Source organism: Neophocaena asiaeorientalis, unplaced genomic scaffold (genome assembly GCF_003031525.2).
Source record: "Neophocaena asiaeorientalis asiaeorientalis breed wild unplaced genomic scaffold, Neophocaena_asiaeorientalis_V1.1 scaffold383, whole genome shotgun sequence".
In the NCBI taxonomy this organism is placed as follows: domain Eukaryota; kingdom Metazoa; phylum Chordata; class Mammalia; order Artiodactyla; family Phocoenidae; genus Neophocaena; species Neophocaena asiaeorientalis.
Genome location: NW_020173940.1, coordinates 70,129 through 94,164, shown reverse-complemented (window position 1 = coordinate 94,164; position 24,036 = coordinate 70,129). Strand labels below are relative to the sequence as shown.

Here is a 24,036-nt window from a genome sequence, read left to right as displayed (position 1 = left end):
AAATGGTATCTGATTTTGGTGAACTAGAAATTAGTACAACTTAACAAAACTGCCCATCCTCGTTTTCTATTAAGAGCCTAATTTTTTGGAAGATTTTTTCAAATCTCTCTATATATTCCAGGTGTAGATAGTACTGAGGAAACAAAAAACTATTTGCTCTTTTTTTCTTGTTAATCTTGACACTTGATCAACCACAAAAATTAATTTAATATCTTACCTCTCTTGAGCTTTCAGAGAGGTGTCACTGAATAACTGATTTTAGTTCCCAGAGAACTTACATTTACTCAAGCTCCAAGATTTTTGTTCTGTTTAAATATTTTGGATGTAGCCCTCTCTCAAAGGTATTAGACATTTGCCATAAAACATTGAATTCTGAACATAATTTAAGGTTTTATCAATAACTCAGAGTTGTAATTATGAACATTAATGATGTTACATTAAGATAATGGTAAAACCAAGACTTACTGATGTGTATTGGAGAAGGCTTTAATCCCCTACCACATGTTTCCCAGGAACAGCTATTTATGTCGTTTTGATTTTTATAATTTATTATTTCTAATTGAAAAACATTTTTTAAATTGAAGTATACTTGATTTACAATATTATATTAGTTTCAGGTGTACAACATAGTGATTCAATATTTTTATAGATTATACTCCATTTAAAGTTATTACAAAATAATGGCTATATTTCCCTGTGCTTCACAATATATACCTGTTACTTATTAATTTTATACATGGTGATTTTTACCTCTTAACCCCCTGCACATATCTTGTCCCTACCCCTTTTCCTTTCCCCACTGGTAACCACTAGTTTGTTCTATATATCAGTGAATGTGTTTCTGTTTTGTTATATTCATTCATTTGTTTTATTTTTTATATTCCACATATTAGTGATAACATACAGTATTTGTCTTTTTCTGTCAGACTTATTTCACTAAACATAAATACCCTCCAGGTCCATTCATGTTGTTGCAAATGGCAAAATTTCAGTATTTTATATGGCTGACTAGTATTCCATTAGGGGTGTGTGTGTGTGTGTGTGTGTGTGTGTGTGTGTGTGTGTGTATACACACATGTAACATCTTCTTTATGTGTGATGGACACTTAGGTGTCTCCCGTATCTTGTGTATTGTAAATAATGCTGCTAAAAACATAGGAGTACATGAATCTTTATGAATTAGAGTTTTTCTTTTCTTTGAATATATGCCAGGAGTGAAATTGCTGGATCAGTTTTTTATATTTTGTCAGTTTTTTATATTTTTGGTCACATTCCTAACAATCAGGTAGCCAGGTGCCACTTCTTGTTTGTGTTAATGTAATTGTCTGTTATGCTTTCCTATTTTTCTATGTTTCTTTTTTCCATTTTATTATCTTTCTTATATTTTCTTTCCAATCTGTGCATTTAGAATATAGATAATCGCTCTTCAGAAAATTGTATTAAGAGAATTATACTTCTAGAATTAATAGTAAATAAGCCTCATAATTAAAGTGTAAGCTCAACAGATAGGCAGATTCACTATTATTATTAATTATTCTAATTTCTAATATAAAACAATTGCAAAGGGAAAATTAACTCAGGATGTTAACCTGAAGAAGCCTACATTATTTTTGCATACAATCTTGGTGATACCCATCTTGCTGACTTTTTGTCTTCATCCTTGTTTTCTATAATGGTCTGCGTAGGTAACATGTCGATAACTGAATTCCAAATTGAGTAATAATTATACAAAAGCAATTTAGTTTAGTTTGGTAATCAAAATTAAAAGGATAGAGGTGGTAGACAATAAGGCTATAGAAGAGAGAATAGCTGGTTGTTTTTGTCTATTTCTTTGAAAATAGAATAGTTAGTTCTCCATGAGACTCACAAAAATCAATGACAATGAGACAATATCCATTTTCTATAGACTAATTGTTAGAGCTAATTAAAAAGTCTAAAAATCCATCACTGATAGATAACTGATAGCTAAGAATAAAATAAGTTTAAATAATACCTTCTTGCTGCAATTTGTAATAAATTTTTCCCAAAGCCTCTATTAGAATTTATGCTTACAGAGCTTCCTATATTTAAAACGCTTCTGTCCATTATCTCAGGTTCCAAATTTGAAAGATTTTCTCACATTTATAGTTTCATAATATAACTTCATTTAAAAGATAAGGTGTGAGATACACAGGAAACTTGGGCTTCTACATCCCTTAGCCACTTTGCATTTCCCATGATTTTAGAGCAGTGATTCTTAAACTCCACTGTGCCCAAGAATCCCCAATGGAACTTGTTTAAAAAGTAGGTTTATAGGATTTTCCCCAGATACGCTGATTTAGTTGGCCAGGTAGAGCCTAGAAATCTGCATTTTAAATAGGCACCCCTGTGATTTAGATTCATGTGGGCTCAGGTTTTCATCTAAGGAGATGGAAATTATTAAGTAGAAAGTGCACATGGTAACCAATTGCAGATAACATATCCTCTTTAGTATATTAACCTCTGTTTACAATCTAAACCGTACTCACTGTTTATAAAGCATCCAGAAAACATTACCAATATTTTATTCACAGGAATAATAAGCACTTAAAATAATATTTAATATAATAAAGCAAATATTTGGAAGGGATAAATTAACCAGATTTCTTAATTATAGATTATATGAGAAATCTATTTTTTATTTTGTTGCTTATTTTTCTACTTTGAGTAAATGAATTATTTTTCTATAAACCAAACCACAAAAGTTCATTTTCTTCTCCCACATGCACTTAAAATCTTTCTCTACTTAACTTTAGAGCAACCATCTAAACCCGAAATTGTAAGCAAAGCCCCATTTCTTGAAACAGAGCAGCTTAAAAAGGTAAGAACTTGTTTTTGATGAATTGCCTTTCCTTAGCCTAGTGTTGAATGCCTTCTCCTGGCCTCAGATGCCAGGACAAATAAGATAGACTTTGCTCAGTGGAGCTGACAGCTGACAGTGTTCCAGGTGCCAGGCAGAAAGTCTGCACAACGTAGAGAGGAGACACAGAGGAAGGCGTGGTCATTTCTGAAGGGAGGAGAGGGAGATGAGAATAAAAAGAGGCATAAGTCTTTCTTGTTTGAACGAAATGGATGTTTAATGAAGTAATGACACATGAGTAGATTTTCTCCAGACCAAAGGTAAAAAGGGCTTTCCAACAATATGAAATAATACCATGTTAAAGAAAATGGCATGTTTGGGAAACACATTATTTGCGTTGCTGGAATTTTGGGTGCTTAGCCAGTGGGCGAGAGAGTGCAACAAGAGATAAATCTCGAGAGTTAAAGACAAGCTGGATTATGACAAGCCTTCTGTCATGTATAGTGCTTGGTCTCTATCTTATTGACAAATTAAACTATTGAAAAGTTGAAGTTAAGGGATAAGATCAGATTTAAACAATCACTGTAGCAGAGGTTTGAAGGAAGTCTGTATTGAAGGAGGGACAAAACTGGAGTTCCATATATGAACACATCACTTGATTCATAATCTCATTTTCACTAACTAAAATAGCCAAATTTTCCTTGGCTGGGGGAAAAAGCAAGTTCAGAATTCTTTGAATCAGAATGAATTTGACTGCATAATACAACACTAAATATTAAGAACACATGTGAAATAAAGTGGTGGGGATTATAGATCGTGGTAAGTATATGTCATCTGAAATAAATGTAGCATGAAGCTGGAGAGGCAGCCTCATTTTAATACCATTAATGATTCTTGAATACACAGATCTATGAACCATGGTAATAGCCAATGTTCATATAGTTATGTTATTTAGTTAATGTTAAAACTGAATACTGTCAAAATGAATTGGGTAATGCTTTTAAATGAATGTGATTTCATTAATGGTGGCAGCATCTATTGCACATTTTAAAATGGGCAAGACCATAATTTTAAGCACAAAACATTGTTTTTATACAAGAGTGCATTCATTCAGTCCTTAGTCAAGGCTTGGAAAATGAATGGGTCAGGAAATCATTGGAGTAGCTCTGCATCCCTTGAGGAGTCAGGGGCTTTCAAATGGACAACCACTGATGGAACCAAGGTTGTAATATTTCCTCTTTATTTTGCAGTTGGGTGAGTGCATTTCAAAAGACAGTTATCCGGATGGCAACATCACGTGGTACAGGAATGGAAAAGTTCTGCAACCCCTTGAAGGAGGTGGGTAAGAAGTGGGCAATAAATTCAGATGACATGTTTTGCCTTTCTCTTGTCTAAGCATTTCTTAGACTATCCTGAGTCTAAGTGCATTGCCCTCTTTTGATCTACTACTCTATACTTTGTTACTTTAAGTATCCATTAAATCAGAAGGGATTTTTAAAACATCATTTTAGGCCTTGTGCAGAAGAATCAAGAGCAGAGAAAATTATTTCTCTATATGGCATGTTCTAAAAGTTAATTAAAGTGAGTGGGAGATAGAATTCCAGGATTCTATTTCTGTCCATGTCTCTGATTCATGTTTTTGAAAAGACATCTACCTCACTACATGTCAATTTTCCCTCCTGTTAAATACAGTAAGAAGGACAAAACCACTTCTCAAAGTTGCTGTGACAGTTAATTAAGGACTGTGATTTTCCGATGAAAGATCCTACCATTAGTGTTCTTTATTTTCTTCAGCGGTGGTCATAATTTTTAAAAAGCAAATGGACCCAGTGACTCAGCTCTATATCATGACTTCATCCCTGGAGTACAAGACAACCAAGGCTGACATTCAAATGCCATTCACCTGCTCTGTGACGTATTATGGACCATCTGGCCAGAAAACAGTTTACTCTGAACAAGCAGTCTTTGATATTTACTGTAAGTAACTCAATATAAAATTATGCAATTTTTATGTATTAGAAAAAATATTCCAATGCTATTTTAAGTCCCAATCCAAAAGCTCTTTGGAATCTACTTCCAAACCCCCATCCCCATTCCATGGTACCCAAATAATCTCTTCCTCTTTGCAAGACCTATAGAATAAATGCTTATCCATCTATGATATCTTTCACTCTCTACTTTGTTATTTATAATCATCTCTTCTGTATTCCACTAGACACTAAGTTCCTTAAACACAAGATCTCTAACTTAGTCTGATTTCTTCTGGTAGTCCTCAGCCCTGACGCACAGCCTTAGATTTCGGAGGAGTTCAGAATGCCATCTGATGGTTTTCTGAATGAATGACAGATGAATAGAAGCTTATGACTGATTGGGTTTTTTTAATATGGAATTTCCATTTTAATAAAGAAATTTATTTTAATAATGAGATCAATTGCATAAAAGTTAAATAGGATTTTGAATTCCAACATGTTTTGGTTAACTTAATAGATTTGAATATTAGACTACAAAGGAACTTTCTTGATCATCTGATGTAAGTCCATTATTTTAGCTAGCAGTAAAGTGAGACCTAGAGACTTGCCCTAACTTAGCTGTGGCAAGTGGATTAGAATCCTTTTCTCCAATGCTGTGCTCTTTCCTGTAAGACAGGAGCCAAGATAATATGATTAAGAGCAAAGATGCTGGCAATCCAGTCCCAGTGCTGTTAGTTTGTATTTCTAGAAAAGAAGCTTAACTACTCTAGATCTCAGTTTTCCTATTTTGAAATAGGAAAAATATTAATGTAATACTTAACTCATGGTGTTATTATGGAGATTAAGTAAAATCAAAAACCTAAAACAGCACAATATATAGCACATTAAATGCTCATTATTAAATACTATCTTCATTATTACGATATAATCATTATTACTTCATAAGCATAGGCTAGAGATAGATTTTGGGGAAAGATGCAAGAAAACTTTATTATTACTTTTTAGTGAATCAGAAATTCTCATAATACTGCCTTATGTTGTAGAATAACCTAGTACTTCTATGTCTATTTGAGAGAAAGGGTAGAAATGCCCACTGAACCTTCAAAGAGTTTTATCTCAGCTACATTTTTATTTTGGCTCCATGAAGTGCAGAACCTTATGGAAGAACAGAACTGAAGTTCCACATGCCCTAAACATAATGGGTTGTTTTGCCTTAAACTTCGTAAATAAACTTCAACTTGATTTAAAAGCAAGGATTGAAAGGATTTCATCCTGTACAGCTTATCTAAAATCAAACTATTATTTCTGTATGTGGAAGCAGAACTCTGTTCAAAGATATTCAGTTGGAAATAAACTATCTTGGTGTAAGTACAGGAGTACAAGATAGGAAAGAACAGCAAGATGAGTGAAAAGGATCGGGAAATTGGCTTAAGAAACAACAGAATGTATGTGAGTGTCAGGCATGGGCAGATAGATGGGCAGAAAAGTCCTTGGATGAGGAACAAGGAAATGATTTTACTGTGGCTGGCTGTGTGGGGAGCACTGGGCACAGCTTTTGAGAAGGCACAATGTATGCAGTGCTGGGCTTCATGGCAAAGACCCAGAAGTGTTTAATATATAGTCCTGACATTCAAGGAGTTCACTATTCCAATAGGTAAGTAAGACATGTACATCAGAAGGAAATTGTCAATGCAAAGTTGCAAGTGGTAAGTGCCACAGGGACTTAGTGGACAGTCCTGAAAGCTCAGGTGCCCAAGGATAGTGATTCCAAAACTTCAGGATATGCATCAGAATCACCTGGAGGACTTGTTAGTAAACAAGTTACAGGACCTGGCTTTATAGCTTCTCATCCAGTAGTTGTGGAGAGGGGCCCAATACTGTGCATTTCTAACAAGTTCCTTGGTGATGCTAATGGTAATCATCTGAGGACCACAGCTGGAGAGCCACTGCTCTAGGGTGACTTTAGAGAAGTGAAGGAGGAGCTAAATGGAAAGTACAGAAGAGTACATTCAAGAAAAAGAAATTTGATCAGTTCATCTTGAGGAAGCCTGAGAAAGACGCGCTGGTCCACTCCTTTACCCTATCCAGTCAGTAATTTTTATAGAATCCAGTCAGAAGTTTTATAGAATCTAACTCTTTCATCTTTGTATGTGTCTGATTCTGCCTTCTGACACTGCCTAAGATTATGCCACTATTCCTCATTGCTGGTATTTTTGTAACAACTTCTAAAATAGTATTCCTGTCTGTTCACGCCAAACTGCCCTGCAAGCTCCTGCCAGAAATATCTTTCTAAAACACAAATGTGAACATGTCACTACTGTGGTTAAAACTCTTCAGCGACTCCCCAGATCTCTCAGGTTAATCTTTAAACTCCCAATTTCAAAATGCCTTGAGTCCCCTATAGCCATGGTCCTGACACGTCTCAACCTTCATCATTTAACTACTTTCTGTAGTCTGTTCTATTTTCCGGATTCCTCCTGTAGAATACTATGTACATTCCTATCCATATGCTGTCACTATCTTACCTTTGTTATCCAGCAAACACCTCCTTATTCTTCAAAACCCAGCTCCAGGGTCAATTCCTACAGGAAGCTTCCCAGTCTGGCGGATCTGTAAGCTACCAGTGATTACTATGTTTATGCATCTTAGGCAGTTTTTGTGTTGTTACAGTCTTAATGGATAAGTTTGGTGTCATCATAAATAAACTGAAACTTCATTGAGGGCAGGGAATTGCTGTTTTTGACTTTGTAACTCTTGCACTTAGTGCCTGCACAAAACAAATATTACCCAAATGAGTGAATAAATGAGTGGACAGAGGATAAATGGGGAGAAGGGAGAATGAAAAATTGAGTAGACTCTTTTGATCATTACGTAAGGGTATTTATGGAGTAGTGAGCTATAAGAGTCTTACCTGAACTAAGTTCAGGGCAATTGTGGATACCAGTTTAAGACATTTTTATTTCAATTTTTACATATTGGGAATGCGTGAAGAATTTTAAATATCATTGTAATATTCAAAGCACTACTTCAAAAACTTATTTAGAGAAAAAAAAATATATATAAAGATGTAGAAAAGAGAAAGGCTCACAGTGAAGGACCAAATGAATTTGAAGGCAATGTTTCAGGTGTAGATTAATTAAAGCCTGTGCTAGAGAAGTGTGGGAATAGAAGGGGAGAATCAGATGCAAAATATAAGGATTAATCATTAAGAATGGGTGATTGAGTGGATAAGAGAGGGCAAAGGAGAAAGCCAGAGTAACTGGCAGACTGATGATTTACTAATAGAGTCAAACTGAAAGTCAAAGGGAGAGCAAGAGATCTTTAATTTTGTTGGACGCAACAAAAATAGTGGGCAACCAGAAGGCTACTGTTAAAACTCAAATGTGTTACATTAACCTCTGATCTCAGTGTAGTTCTTCAACTCTCTAGTACAGAGCAGAGCCTATTGCAAAGGGAACACAGAGAAGGGGGGTTTTAAAATAGAGCATGAAGTCAGACCGATTATGATTCCTAGCTGTTCTGGCATCAGCTTTGGTCAGAGATGTGCTGCAGTGACGTGCTACAGACCAAGCTAGTCAGAGAAGGGCCATGAAAACGAGTGAGGGAGGCCTAGAAATGGAAGGCCAGTGGAGGACAAACTTTATTTACTTTCTGACTTAACTGAGAACTGCTGGTCAGGGAACTACCTCAGGCAAATTCAGAAAAATGAACAAGTATATTAAACCAATCTTTGATTAGCCTCAGAACATTCTGGGCAAATATTCAGAGATGCCCAAGCATGGGAAAAAGTCAGAGAAGCAATCTATAACAATCCTTCTAGGTTGTTTTTGCTGCACTTTAATCTTAGAAAGGTAAGTAAATGACTGCAAGAGATAGAAAAAAGCCTCAAAATCTACCACTTATTCGTCTCATTTTATTAGCTAATAGCAAAATAAGTCTCCATAGATAATTTCTGGTGCTGCCGGTTTGGAAATATAGACACATGCCTCAGTAGTTATTAAGCCTTGTGGAAGAGGTTCTCTAAAATAAACCTTTGCATTATATGATTTCAAAATTCATTGTTCATTGTATCATCAGCTACATAACAAGTGGATACATTAGAAAGTGGGTCATTTATAACTGCCAACACCACCTCCTTTTCTTTCCTATTAGCTGGATATGGTCCACTGTGTATTCAGCTTTTAATTTCTTTAGCATTCTACTGTTGAGCAGTAGCTTCAACTAAAGAATATGCTTTAGCCCTATTTTCACCATAAAAATGACCGAAATGGAATGAAAGTTGCATCTTGGCTCCAATGAACAGAAAAAAATTACAATACATTCACAGTTCTGTTGATTGTGTTAAGGGTCTCCCTCAGTTCATGGATTTATCTTTTTGAAAGCAGATCTACTCTCTGGCATGCCAAAAATCTTGCTGGTATTGTTTGGCTCATGTCCCTTTTTATTTAATATAAGGTATTATTGTGTAATAAGTGTGGGGGAGGGGCTAATAGTTTTAGCTCCTTTGCTAGCTGCTCCAGTCTTTCCAAACTGTAAGATACATATAATATAGTTATATGTCCTTATAATGAGATTATACAGTGAGATTGTTCCTACTGGTCTTTTACACATAAAATAATTATGGTCATTCCTACCTCAGGTAAAGACATTTTGCTAAGAAGAAATTGATTTTTATGTAACAGGGTCTCTTTGTAGTTTGCTCTAACCAAGATTAGTACTTGTCAAGTAGCTATTAACTTCAATCCTTCTATAAAAAGATACATTTAAGCAATTACCATTACTAGCTTCTTGAGAAAATTGTGTATAATTTAGTCATTTTCATTGTATGTACTGAGTAATTTGGTACTTGATGAAATGGTTAACTTGTGTCTGTGACTCTTGCAGATCCTACAGAGCAGGTGACAATACAAGTGCTTCCATCAAAAAATGCCATCAAAGAAGGGGACAACATCACTCTTAAATGCTTGGGAAATGGTAACCCTCCTCCTGAGGAGTTTTTGTTTTACTTACCAGTAAGTGCTTCAGAATTATTACTTGAGTGAGACCACCATCATTCTGTCCTGTTGTTTGGCAGCTGGCTGACGTTAAGAATTGTATATTCTTGGGCAGCGTGAGTGAGGCAAGGATGTTATTCTTGGAGTCAAGGGACACCTGTGGAATGTCCTTTAAAAGGTTTTTTGGCATCTGCCAGTGCTCTTGACTTTTTTTAATTCACTGTTAAGGGAAATCAGGGACAAAGAGGAAAAAATCTGATCATAGGAAACTGTAATGGTAGAAACTCAAGGTCTCATTATCCAAATAAAGTATACGAATCTGCTCTTCAGAAGCAAACAAATATAAAATGAAGAATGATGACAGCAAATGGTCTGATGTGGATTCTGAATCTATACACAGTGCATTCATGAACACGTCCCTGAATTTCTGATATAGGGACACTTCTGTTGCACGTTATATTTAGCTTGATAGAATAAAGCAATGGGCTGTATCTTGCCACTGTATGTGGTCTTAAACAGCCATTTTCTCAACTCTTATCAGTATCACAGCTGAAAGAAATGATATCTAGAGGATAATTTGGATGTGTTCTAGATGCTATGGAGCCAGACTAGGAGAGAGCTCTGTCTGAGGACACTTGCTGGCTCTCCCACAGCCTTCCCAAGTTGGCGTTTGACATAACCTTCCACTGGGAGAAGCCATATACAACTCTGTACTGCATTTACTGCAGGGATCTGTTCACAAATGTCACCCACTGCATTGTTCAGTAATGTTTAAGAGTATCATCCACTATATTACTCAGAAGACAAGTATAAGTGATTTCCTTTCTACTTAAATGTTGACAGAAAATTCTGTTTATCTTAATAAACTGACACATTGTTTTTGTCTAAAGCACAAATGAAAAATTGAAACTAATTATGTTTTTACCTTGATTTTTTAGGGATGACAGAGCCAAATTTGTGTCTTAGTTTTAACAACAATTATCTTTTTTGTTACTATATCCTCCTAATTCATCTATATATTTTTAAAATTCTTAGTTATTAATTCTTTTCTTTTTCTTTTCTCTTTTTAAAATTTCTTTTCCCCCTCTCTTTCTTCCTCCCTCCCTCCCTCCCTTCCTTCCTTCCTAATTTGGATTATATGTTATGTTTTCTTTTAAGCTGCAGATCTTTTTGTCAGATTAAGCAAGGGATAAATGTAAAAATAAAGTATTAGACATTTTTTAAAAATCTGCCTTAACAAACACAAGCCATGCTGTCAATAAAATAGATGTCATCAATACAATGTAAATTAGCTTCTCAATTTCCTTAGAACGAAATGACCAGTTATTTTTCCAGGATTCAGATAATACAAACTCTACTCTCATTTGTCCAATCGAAGAAATACATTCCTTTTTTTTTCTTATCTGAGAAAATGTCATTTTAATCAAGAAATATAACTGTTCTTGTTGTAGCTACCAAGTGTAATCATCTGACATTTTGCCTCTATCAAAAGGGACAGCCCGAAGGAATACGAAGTTCAAATACTTACACATTGGCAGATGTGAGGCGCAATGCAACAGGAGACTATAAATGCTCCCTGATAGACAAAAAGAGCATGATTGCTTCAACAGCCATCACAGTTCACTGTAAGTCACCTTATTCTTCATTACCAGCTTCACTTTAAAGGCCTCTCATAGTCTAACTTTGCTATCTCTTCAAATAAATTGCAGCTACATTTTTCTTAAATAATGTGGTTTCAATAGACTTACTAAAGAGCATCAGCGTGAACCCAACTTTGGTCCAGATTTCCCCTACAATATTGAAATCTTGAATGGATCTAATAATTGCAACTTTTGGCAGTGATAAACCTCCATCTTCTTTCTAAATGTCTTCAGTTTGTGGTATTAATAAAATATTCACATGCATCTTAAAGAAATAAATTATTTTATATCTTAAGAAAATATTTGGATATTCTCGAAGTTTACAAGGTTTGCATTTGGCCAAGAAAAGTGTAGGTTAAGTATCTTTTTAAAATTACAGAGTACTCTTAACACCCAAGCCCAAGCAACAGAAATTTTCTAGAGACAGAACCACTTCGAAATCACCCAGAACTTTTAACCCACTTTTATACTTCAGATACTCCAAAAGTTATATTTACTCCAGTAGATAGAAAAAAATAAATATGCATAGAAAACAGGTACTTCACTTGAGTTCTTCATTTTGTAACTCCTGACAGTCTGTATTATTGATGTACCCTATGCATTGTAGAAATGGGAAACTAATTTGAACTGCTCCCTGGTGACACTAGAATACACAGAGTGCTTTGGGCAAATGTCAGTCTTGCTTGGAAATATAAGCCAAATTTTCTAATAAGTCCTTTGCACCCAACAGCACCTCTAGACATGATCCATTACAGTAAGGTTTCTCTAGACATGATCCACTACAATCCCACTGAATATGAGTGTTTCTTTGTTTCAGAATTGAAAGAGATATTAGAAACTGTTCTGAGGAAATGGTTCTAAATCTATTACTCCACCCATAACACTTGGAAAACACGCAGGATAGGAGCTAGAAGTTTGAAGGAGGTACATCGGGGAATAGAGTAACCAGATGGTTGCTTTTGAGTGTCTGATGTTGGGAGCACACCCTGGGGAGCCCTGTGGTTACAGTGGACTGTTAAGAAATATTCACAGCTAAGCTACTTCTCTGTTTGCTCCATTTTCATGTTGAACATATCTGAGTGTGTCTGCCATCAGGGGCTAGTTAGAGAGAAAACAGTGACCTGTCAGGATAACAACTGTGCTACTTTTTCTCTGAGGACATTTATCCAGTTTTTTCCATAGGGGAAAAGAAGTGAAGTGAGGGAATATAACCAGCAGATAAAATTGCCTGTGGAATAACTTTCTGATATCATTGTTCATGAAATCTTTGGGCCAATAACCAATAATCTCCAGTGCTTAGTGATGGTACAATCTGCTTGTGTTTTTGGGGTTTTTTTTTTTTTTGAGGTACGCGGGCCTCTCACTGTTGTGGCCTCTCCCGTTGCGGAGCACAGGCTCCGGACACGCAGGCTCAGCGGCCATGGCTCACGGGCCCAGCTGCTCCGCAGCACGTGGGATCTTCCCGGACTGGGGCACGAACCCGCGCCCCCTGCATCGGCAGGTGGACTCTCAACCACTGCGCCACCGGGGGAGCTCCCTGCTTATGTTTAAGAGATGCTAGCTACTCAGGACGCTAAAGAAAGAGATCTCTCATTTATATCACCTGTATATCAGGCAGAGAAGGATAGATGGCAGAAGGTTTAGGCAAAAGGCTGTGCTGCGGCTACATAATACCTCAATGATTAGCTGCGATTAAAAAGAAAGTAAACAAAAGCATGTAACAGTTTAATTGAATTTCAGTGCATTTAATTGGATTTAAATACATTTTGCTTTTGGAAGGTAGGCTTTAACACTGGGCTCTAAGGCCTGTATTGCTCTGAAAAGCTAAAATACCATATGCTAACATATATATATGGAAGCTAAAAAAAAAAAAATGGTACTGATGAACCTAGTGGCAGGGCAGGAATAAAGACGTAGACATAGAAAATGGACTTGAGGACAAGGAATGTGGGAGGGGTAGGACATGGGAAGCTGGGGCGAAGTGAGAGTAGCATCAACATATATACACTACCAAGGGTAAAATAGATAGCTAGTGGGAAGCAGCAGCATAGCACAGGGAGATCAGCTCGGTGTTTTGCTACGACCTAGAGGGGTGGGATAGGGAGAGTGGGAGGGAGACGCAAGAGGGAGGGGATATGGGAATATATGTCTTTATATGGCTGATTCACGTTGTTGTACAGCAGAAACTAGCACAGTATCGTGAAGCAATTATACTCCAATAAAATCTATTAAAAAGAAAAAGCTAAAATAGCATTGCAAGTAAATCAAGGTTTTACTCTAAATTACATGAAATGAAAACATAAAAATCTTATTTTTGCCCATTTATTCTAAATTGTTTGCTTTCAAAAAAGATTTGTTTCCTTTCCATAGATGACTAAAGGGAGTAGATAGAGAAGCACCAACCAGTACTTGCACATATTAGCAGAACAGACCTCTCATCAGGCTTTTAGCCCACAGATCTATAGTTGCTGTTGAAGCATTTACTAGTCCTCTGCCAATTCACGCACATATAGATTCTTCATCCAAGCTTTCAAAGTCCATCATCATCCTTTAAAATCACTTCTTTTATCTTCTCACTGGCAAGTTAACTGTCCAGCTAAGAAAAAGCTTTAACTTGCCCTGAATTGAATTTTCATCTAAATATAATTCAACCAAATATTCTGAGGAAACTCCACTTTTCTATGTGATAATGCCTATTTTAATATTAATGAGAAACATGCTTCTTCCCTTCATTCATTCAACAATAGTTTTTGAGGGCCTACAATGTGGCAGACACTGTAGATACACAGTGACAACTCAAGTCACGGTCCCTATCCCAAAGATGCTTACAGCCTAGCAGGCGAAACAAGTGTTGAAAATAATGCTGTAAACAGTCAATAAATTACAATTATAACATGTAAAACCAAGGAGAAGCACAGGATGCAATAGCAAATCCCACTGCCATAGGATAAAGTCCCAACTCTTAGCATGGCAAGCACAGTCCTTAGTCTGGCCTTAATTATTTGTATAGGTTTACCTTCCATGTGTTATAACCATTCATACCAGTTTACTCACCACTGTAAAATCTGCCAAGCTCTCTCACCTCTTTGCCTTTGCTTATGTGGCAGAAGTTTTCCCAACATCTCTGCTTATCAAAGCCCTTCTCAACCATCAGGGGCCACAAACAGATACTGCCTCCATGCAATGCCTTTATTACTGCTTTAAAAGCCAAGTTGGTTCTGTTCTCCACACTCCCATAAGTCTTCGCTTGTACCTCTGTCTGTAGCCCTTACTCTAGTTTTTCAGCAGATATTTCTTGAGCTCCTAATCTATAGCACGTTTGCCACTAGGTGCTGATTTCATGCTGCCGTGTAGTGTCATCACATAGTTGAGTGCATATTACCTCTACCTCAAACTGTAAATTGTAAGCTCGTTATTCATCTCAGTATCTCCTGTCAGTGCTTGGAACATAGTAGTTGTACAATAAACGTTCTTTTGAACTGGATTTTCCTCATACAGATCATACCATGACAGTAAGATTTTTATAGAAATTACTTTCCATCTGAAAGATTTTACTTCCTTAGATGTATTTATACTCTGTTTTTAAAAAGTGGTGTCTGCTGACAGTGTACCTAATAATAAATCTTATTTAAAATTTCAACTACATGAGAAACGGGATAGCATTTTTGAAAAATATCTAACCATTATAGTCAATTCTCTCTGAAGAAACACGTAGACACCTAATGGTTTTTTAGTTTATCACCTGCTGTCTAAATATACTTGATTTTCCAATGGTGTGCCTTATCAACTCTTTTTATAATATTTACTTAGTCATCATCTTTCTTTATTTTCTTCCAGAAGTGATTTAAGAATTTTTTTCTAAAGGTGATAGGCCCCAGGTGAGCACTTACATGCAGTCAAAACATCAATCATGTTAACTGCAAATAAATGCATAATCAATTAGACTGACCGTTCACTTGTCCACACTGATCTCAAAGCTGGCTTGAAAAGCTAGACTGATTATGCTACAGTTCAGTTATTTCAGTCACATAAATCACTTCTGAATTTCAAGTGCAGTTAGAAGGATTTTTTTTTTCTTTCATCTATTTTTTTCTCAAAAAATATTTTGACTATCTTTCTGGAGTTGCATTTCAAGCATATTTTCTGCTTCACAGATTTGGATTTGTCCTTAAACCCAAGTGGGGAAGTGACCAAGCAGATTGGCGATGCTCTGCCTGTGTCATGCACAATATCTGCTAGTAGGAACGCAACTGTGGTATGGATGAAAGTAAGTAATATTCCTTGGTAATATTCCACTGTTTGAACTGAATTCTTTTTAGGCTTCGCTTATATATTTACACAATATGTTTATACACCCACACTCATACTCTGTTTCTCTCTATATAATACAAATCATACCACAATAAACTTTTTTAGAGGTACTCAGCATCACTATGGCATCCATAATTGATTCTCTGAAACTTAGTTTGGGGCATTAATTTAATTATGTGTACCTACTGAGTAATTATACACATACACACATGCACATGTTTACACACACATATACAGTTACACATTTTAGGGATTAACGACTTCCAATGTGTTTTAATCCACAACATTATAAACAGTGTGTTTACAACAACCCTGTGAAATATGTAGGAAAATGATTATTTCCCCACATTATTCAAAAGAAGTTGAAGCAGGAGAAATCAAAGAGCCACAGGTGACAGAGTGGAGACGAGCTCAGGCCTTACCCAGCATAAATACTGCACTCTAGTCACATAACCTTCTGCCTTTCTGCTGAAACTGACCTTAAGTGTCTGAATGTGGGTTCCATGAATTAGTAGCTCCTTGAAGGCAGAGATCTCTTTTCACCCCTGGGCCATAGTAGAACACCTGGAACATACTAGGAGCTTTGTCTGTATTTCCTGAGTACTTATATTCTTGTAATTGTCTGAAATGTAGGCCATTACCTGGGGCCCCAACCATTGGTATTATCTTTTTAGAGTGAGAAAGTAGAATTGGTAATTGGTGATTTGAGACAAGGTTATCACCAAAGGGAAAGGTTGTAACTATGTTCCCTCCACTCGAATCCTTGGCTAGTGTATCTGAACACCCAGTCCATTTATTACTAGAACATGGCATATAACAGAAGCACTTAACCAGTGATGTGTTGACAAAACACATACAAACCACTTAAAATAGGGGTTGGCAAGAATTATCTTTGTCAAAAAAATTGTGGGAAATTTATTGCTCGAGTTTCTTCTTGATGAAAATGTTAATTATTTTCTATTGCTTTCTTATCTCTTTTCATGCTGGATCCTCTGTTACTTCTTATCTTACTCTTAAAGCTCAGTTTCTTAGTTCACTTTCTCTTAAACACAACCTCATCACAACTTCTTATTTACTCAGATAGTTAAAATGCATATTTAGCATGAGGTATTTGTAGTAGTTAATGGTCAAAAGGCTAGAGAAGTTCTAGGCATATGAATGAGGTATTAGTAGTAGTTAATGGTCAACGGGCTCGCGCAGTTCTAGGCATATGCATGCGGTCTTCGTAGTAGTTAATGGTCAACGGGCTCGCGCAGTTCTAGGCATATGCATGCGGTCTTCGTAGTAGTTAATGGTCAACGGGCTCGCGCAGTTCTAGGCATATGCATGCGGTCTTCGTAGTAGTTAATGGTCAACGGGCTCGCGCAGTTCTAGGCATATGCATGCGGTCTTCGTAGTAGTTAATGGTCAACGGGCTCGCGCAGTTCTAGGCATATGCATGCGGTCTTCGTAGTAGTTAATGGTCAACGGGCTCGCGCAGTTCTAGGCATATGCATGCGGTCTTCGTAGTAGTTAATGGTCAACGGGCTCGCGCAGTTCTAGGCATATGCATGCGGTCTTCGTAGTAGTTAATGGTCAACGGGCTCGCGCAGTTCTAGGCATATGCATGCGGTCTTCGTAGTAGTTAATGGTCAACGGGCTCGCGCAGTTCTAGGCATATGCATGCGGTCTTCGTAGTAGTTAATGGTCAACGGGCTCGCGCAGTTCTAGGCATATGCATGCGGTCTTCGTAGTAGTTAATGGTCAACGGGCTCGCGCAGTTCTAGGCATATGCATGCGGTCTTCGTAGTAGTTAATGGTCAACGGGCTCGCGCAGTTCTAGGCATATGCATGCGGTCTTCGTAGTAGTTAATGGTCAACGGGCTCGCGCAGTTCTAGGCATATGCATGCGGTCTTCGTAGTAGTTAATGGTCAACGGGCTCGCGCAGTTCTAGGCATATGCATGCGGTCTTCGTAGTAGTTAATGGTCAAAGAGCTAGAGAAGTTCTAGGCAGATGAATGAGGTATTTGTAGTAGTTAATGGTCAAAGGGCTAGAGAAATTCTAGGCATATGAACACTCATAGTGTGTTTTACTACAGGACTGGAGAAACTAAGTTTACTTGGCTAAACCAGTTTCCACATCAGCTGCAGTCACTGCTGTTGATTAAATACCTCATGTCAGTAGTGCCGATCAATATTGCCTGGCCATTGGTTAGTTGATGGAAATGGAAAAAAATTCGTAGTGAACAAATACCACATAATCTTAAGATTGTGTTTAGTTGTCTTCTTAGGAACATTTCAATTTCTGGTAAATAGCATTATTTTCTGTCTATAAAATGATTTTCAAAATTAAATGTTGCATTTCCTTTGTTCATAGGAATTAGGATAGTAATCTGTTATTAAAGGTTTCTTTAAAAATCATTTTTGTCATAACTGCCATGGCTGTGTAATGGAGCCCCTGTCTTGAAAACTGTCTCCTATAAAATGACTTTCAGGTATTTATATCCATCACTGATGATGTAGCACAAGTCTCCAATATCTGTCAATTCAAATTCATCTACATTTACTATAAGGAGTAGCTACTATCAACTGAGAATTCTCCTTAATGTAAACACATTATATTATGCATATAATTAAGTCCTCATAACAATTCAATATGGTAAGATTACTACCCCATTTTACAAATGAGGAAACCAAGTCTCAGAAGTTTATGAACTTGTTCCAAATTATAAATTCAGTAAATAGAAGAGTCTGACATAAAACTCTGATATGTCTAACTCTAAAAGTACAGAGGAAAAAGGAAATCTATTTTTGAAAGAATTTGAAGTTAAAAAAAGAAGCTTTCATTTTCATTAGACCCAGAAGTATAATTTTGGGCTTCATTATTATGTAATAAATACATGGAGAGTTATAATTGTACCATGTGACATAATTAACTTTTTATTTAATCAGGATAACATCAGGCTTCGATCTAGCCCATCATTTTCTAGTCTCCATTATCAAGATGCTGGAAACTATGTCTGTGAGACTGCTCTGCAAGAGGTTGAAGGACTAAAGAAAAGAGAGTCATTGACTCTGATTGTAGAAGGTAATAAAATACGTGAGCACCAATTTAAATTTTTCTTTGAGAATTTAATATCTCTTTCTTTTATGATCTCAGTTCAACATCTTATTTTAAGTGTAATGACATTTTAGGAAAACCTCAAATCAAAATGACAAAGAAAACTGACCCCAGTGGACTGTCTAAAACAATAATCTGCCATGTGGAAGGTTTTCCGAAGCCAGCTATACAGTGGACAATTACTGGCAGTGGAAGCGTCATAAACCAAGCAAGTATTTGTCTTCTTGTTATGTGCTGAACTTGGCCCAATGTGCGGTTTTATTTAGGTACCTAAACTGTAGGCTAGCTTGTTATCAACATGAAATTTGCAGTATATTTTCAGAAGAAGCTTTTGCTAACTTCTTAATTTTCCCAAAGGAAGACCATAACTCAAAGAGAAATTTAAAATCATAGGGCCATGGAGAATGGAAGAATCATTTTGTTGTGGTCAATATCTGTTTTTAAAAGGAAATAAATTAAGTGTTGTTCCATGATCATTAATTCCTGAAACTTGGGTGATTAAAGCACTAACGTATATGCTTTCCTGCATCATGAACTTCCACATCTGAGTATAAGTGGCCTCACTTAATACTTTACTTACTTATACACATTAAGTGTTATTTCTTCTTGAAACTGGGCCCTGGGTTGTGGTGAAGAACATAGTATACTGTGAACATATGGTCTGATTTGCGTGTGCCAGGGCCAGAGTAAGGCCAGCTAAATATATAGTGTCTAGGTTGGTTCCTGCTGAACAAAAATATTCATAAAGTATTCATAAAATAAACAGTAATATTTGTACCTTTGTCACACCATTTTAGTTGGTAGTAGTAAAGGGCTAAGAACTTATGAACACTACCATTAATTTTCTTTGACACACACACACACACACACACACACACACACACAAAGATGAGAACATGGTCTATCACTAACAGTTCAGAGCTGTAATTCCATTAAATTGCCAGTCAGCTTGAGTTACTGACATACTTGTTAATTCCATTTTCTCTAAGACAGTCTTCATGTCCGTCTTCTCAGTGCAGCCACCTAAAGACTCTTCAGGAATACCCAGATGTGCCATTTGATTGTTTGAATCTTCTGTGCTGCCTTCTTCCCAGCTTCAGACCCAGTTGAAATCTGAGAAGGCATGCATAAACCAGAGTTTCAATATAAAGTTAAAATGTCCATTCTTTCTCTGTCTGGGGAAGTTGGGCAGCTGGTCCAGCTTATGCAATGTAGTTTTGCAGAGCAAGGTGAATTTTGGCTCTTTCACCTATGGGTGATGGATATAAATTTGCATAGCTCAAGTATGGAAGGTCCCCAAAGGAGTGGACACAAGCAAATGCCTCCTGATTTGGTTAAGTGTGATGCGGACACACAAGCAAGAGAACATGCCTGAGGAGGACAAAAAGGCTCTTGATTTCAGAAAAAAGACCTAAATTGCTGACAATGTACTCATCTATTTTTTGGCATAAAAAATGACTGTTTCTTTTCTATTCTTTTTTCTTTCTAGTTCAATTTAGTAATAATTACAGCAAAAATAACTTTTGGTACTGGGTAATGCAAACAAAGAAAATAGAAAAATAAGCATCTGGTAAATATTTGATGAATAAAAAGACACAAAGATTTAAAAGGCCGTCCTAGAAATAAGCAAATGTATTGTAGAGATAAACATAATAAAAACAAAGACTCAGTGAGAAAGTTATGTGAAAAATACTAGTGGGAAATGGAAAAAAAGCAGGTGAACTTACTATGAGGATAAAAATAATAATGCCATTCTTCATTGTCAAGAAGGACTGATTCTGGCCCACTAGGTGATATGTTATTTTTCTTGTCCTAGGTTTGTGCTGATACATCCATATTTTTTTATTTGTTCCCTCCTCAATCACATGGTGAATCTATTATTTTACAACTACTGTTACTTGTGCCCCAACCCTACCCCAGGGGCTCCATGATGTCTCTAAGCATGAAGCTCTCTCCTGTCCTCAAGGCCTTTAAGATGTAGTTGAGGAGAAAGCACATAGAGAACAATACAGGATGTGGTGTGTATAATATGTCCCAGAAAAGAATACAAGTACATGCTTGCTTTAGTGGAGTTGGACTTAGGAGTCATGTCCTGGGGAAGAGATTAAAGTGAATTTTCTCTTATGTTTGAAGGAATTAAATGGCAGTGATGATCCTCATTAATACCTCACAAAAACCAAATGAACTTACCAGTCACTGAAAAAATAACCTATCCTCTGTATTTAGCTCAAGAAAATTGAGGAAAAAAATAGTCTTTTTCCCATGAGAAAACCATACATACATATGCACTTAGATATCATGGCTTAAGGTAAAGGAATTCACCCCTGTAGTGAAGAACAATGACATAGTTTACAAATAGAATTAAATTCATGTTTATTAGGAGAAAATTGGTGATGAGTTAATCTCTAACTAATTATTTTGAGACAGGTGCTATCATGTCAAAATAATGACTAACCTGAGCATCTATTGAAAAAGAAGAGTTTAATTGATTTAATTATTAGAATTAATAATAGAAGCATAAACAGAAATCCAGGTATGGATTCGCTACTCTTTTTCCTCCATTCTGTGGTTATAAACCTAAACTGGTCTTATCTATGACCTTACATGTACCCTTGAATGCCAGATAACATGACAGAACACCATACCTATCCCATTTCATTCAGTGTTACTCTTTCTCATGTTTTTAATTCATTTCCATTTCTAAATCCATTTTCCTTTTCTTTTTCCAGACAGAGGAATCTCCTTATATCAATGGCAGGTATTATAGTAAAATTATCATTTCCCCTGAAGAGAATGTTACATTAACTTGCACAGCAGAAAACCAGCTGGAGAGAACAGTAAACTCCTTGAATGTCTCTGCTAGTGAGTATTTCCTTTCTGGCATTAAAAATGTAAGAAAATTTGAAGTTATTCTTCATTAGTTTAAAATCTTCAATTCCATCTTCCTGTGCTGCATTATGGTAAGTTTTATTTATTTATTTTGCATTTGATATCATCATCATAAGGTTCTTCTTTTTTCTTTTTTCCTGGTATCCATTCTTGTACAATCCTTGTCTTGACAGTTAAATCATTTCATGTTTTATGGGTCAGAGACTTTATCTTGTACAGGAATATTTCCAAGATCAACAGAGGATAAGGACTAAGTTGCTCTTAATCCATGTTCTGTGTTCAGAGTACAGATAATTCAAAGATTATCTGAAAACATTTCTGTAACAATTTTAATTTTGGTAATTTTTTAATTCCCCTTAATCTATTATTTTGCATTTCAATTCTTTGTAGTATTTATCCTATTCTTATTTTGCACAGGGATGCCATATGCTTAAAGTCATTCAGCAAGTTGGTAGTAAAACTGATATCAGAATTCTTGAAATCTAGTTTCAAAAACTGATGCTTTTGAATATCATATTTGAATCATAGGTTACAAAAACAAACAAATGAGATTATCTCAGAGAAAGTGACAAAAAAAAATCTGTCAATGCTGAAATCAAGGTAATGGAAACATACCAGTAGCAGCTTCTTTATTTAATTTGAAATTATCTCTCATCTTCAATTCTGTAATTCTTTTTTTGCCATGTCAGTCTTAAAACAGGGCTGGCTTAGAATGAGGCTCAGTTCTGGACAAGATGCTAACTGACCCTCCAAACCTTCATTCTTCAGTCAGTTGGAATCCTGTATGTGACATTAGCAGGATAGAGATATACTAGCTAGGAATTAGCTGGAGCTAGGAGAAAATAATTATCTAAAGATAATGGTCCTTAACAGAATATGACTGGAATTTAAAAGCCTTTTGGATTGACAGGAGAAAAGAACCAAACGAACATAACTCTAAAATAGGAGTACTGACTTCTCTGAATTCAATTCAGTGAGTATTGATTTGTCCTACCTACAAAGAGAACTTATCCTTTCTTCCTGAACACAAGTCTCTCTTTTTATTCTAACCCATCGAATAGTGGTTTTCTAGACCTTGCAGTGGTTTGATCAACATCTAATACCGTCATTTTCAAGTTCACTGAGCACCGAGAAATTCCAATATAGTATGTATGAGGAGGGGTCTAGGAATCTGCATTTTAACAAACATCACTGGAAGTTCTGATGTAAGCCCATGTGCATAGAAGGATATTTATTTAGTCTAATATTAGATGATAATCCACCACAGTGGCAATCCTTAACATGGGCCAGGAGCATGGCACTATCAGAGTCATTTGGAGGGCTTTTACAAGCATCACATACATTGCCCCTTCACCTCTGAGACGTCCCCAGTTTTGTTTTTTTGTGTGTTTTTTTTTTTTTTTGCGGTACGCGGGCCTCTCACTGTTGTGGCCTATCCCGTTGCGGAGCACAGGCTCCGGATGCGCAGGCTCAGCGGCCATGGCTCACAGGCCCAGCCGCTCCGCGACATGTGGGATCCTCCCAGACCGGGGCACGAACCCGTGTCCCCTGCATCAGCAGGTGGACTCTCAACCACTGCGCCACCAGGGAAGCCCACGTCCCCAGTTTTAACCTCCACCCCTACCACTTTGAGAATGTCTCTAGTGGCAAATCCCTGACGCTAGAGGATGAAAATGAATTCTCCATTGAGGTCAGAAAATTGGAAAAAAGTTGAGAAACACTACATTGAAGATTTCATAAACTGCAACTTGTTTCTCTTAAAAAAGAAGTCCTATTAAAAGGTGGTAGATAGTGGGGAAATTAATATGGATTTCAGATCAATACTATAGCTTGTCAGTTGTGAAGTTATCTGTAGTAGATTAATACCTTTGCAGTTTTAACTACTCGCCTTTCTTTAAAACAAGATGAATTTCTTCGTAGGGAAGTTCACACTCTATTAAGTGTAAATTTTTTTCTACCCTTAGCTGTAGAATAGATATTTTATCTTTGAGTATTTTTACATCATACTATAATGGTAAAGGTGACTTTCATATATCAACAAATTTTGTTTTTAATTTCATATTAACATTTTTCATTTCAGTAAGTATTCCAGAACACGATGAGGCAGACGAGATAAGTGGTAGGTACTATGCTGCCGACTCTTCTTCCTTGACTATCCGCTCAAGATTTATGAAGTGTCATTGTATAAGTAATTTTCTTAGCTGTCACAATTTTGACTTGAATTAAAATAGCAAATGAGACAAGAGAGTAAGAATGCTAAAATTTTAATCCTTTAAAAGCACAAGTTTGCATGTTACTCTTAGTAGTGAGCAT

General features: G+C 36.5%; 1 protein-coding gene across 2 annotated transcripts in view; it reads left to right on the top strand.

Annotated features, from left to right (window-relative positions):
- ALCAM (activated leukocyte cell adhesion molecule) overlaps positions 1–24,036 on the top strand; it is a 199,057-nt gene that overhangs the window by 147,739 nt on the left and 27,282 nt on the right. Inside the window, exons 4-13 of one of the 2 annotated variants that reach the window (XM_024752715.1) lie at positions 2,775–2,839; positions 4,069–4,156; positions 4,613–4,795; positions 9,673–9,800; positions 11,275–11,407; positions 15,577–15,689; positions 18,666–18,801; positions 18,909–19,042; positions 21,564–21,696; positions 23,804–23,842. In XM_024752715.1, coding sequence (XP_024608483.1) covers positions 2,775–2,839; positions 4,069–4,156; positions 4,613–4,795; positions 9,673–9,800; positions 11,275–11,407; positions 15,577–15,689; positions 18,666–18,801; positions 18,909–19,042; positions 21,564–21,696; positions 23,804–23,842 — 1,152 coding nt within the window. The remainder of the gene's footprint in view (positions 1–2,774; positions 2,840–4,068; positions 4,157–4,612; positions 4,796–9,672; positions 9,801–11,274; positions 11,408–15,576; positions 15,690–18,665; positions 18,802–18,908; positions 19,043–21,563; positions 21,697–23,803; positions 23,843–24,036) is intronic. The other variant, XM_024752716.1, reaches the window with a different exon arrangement.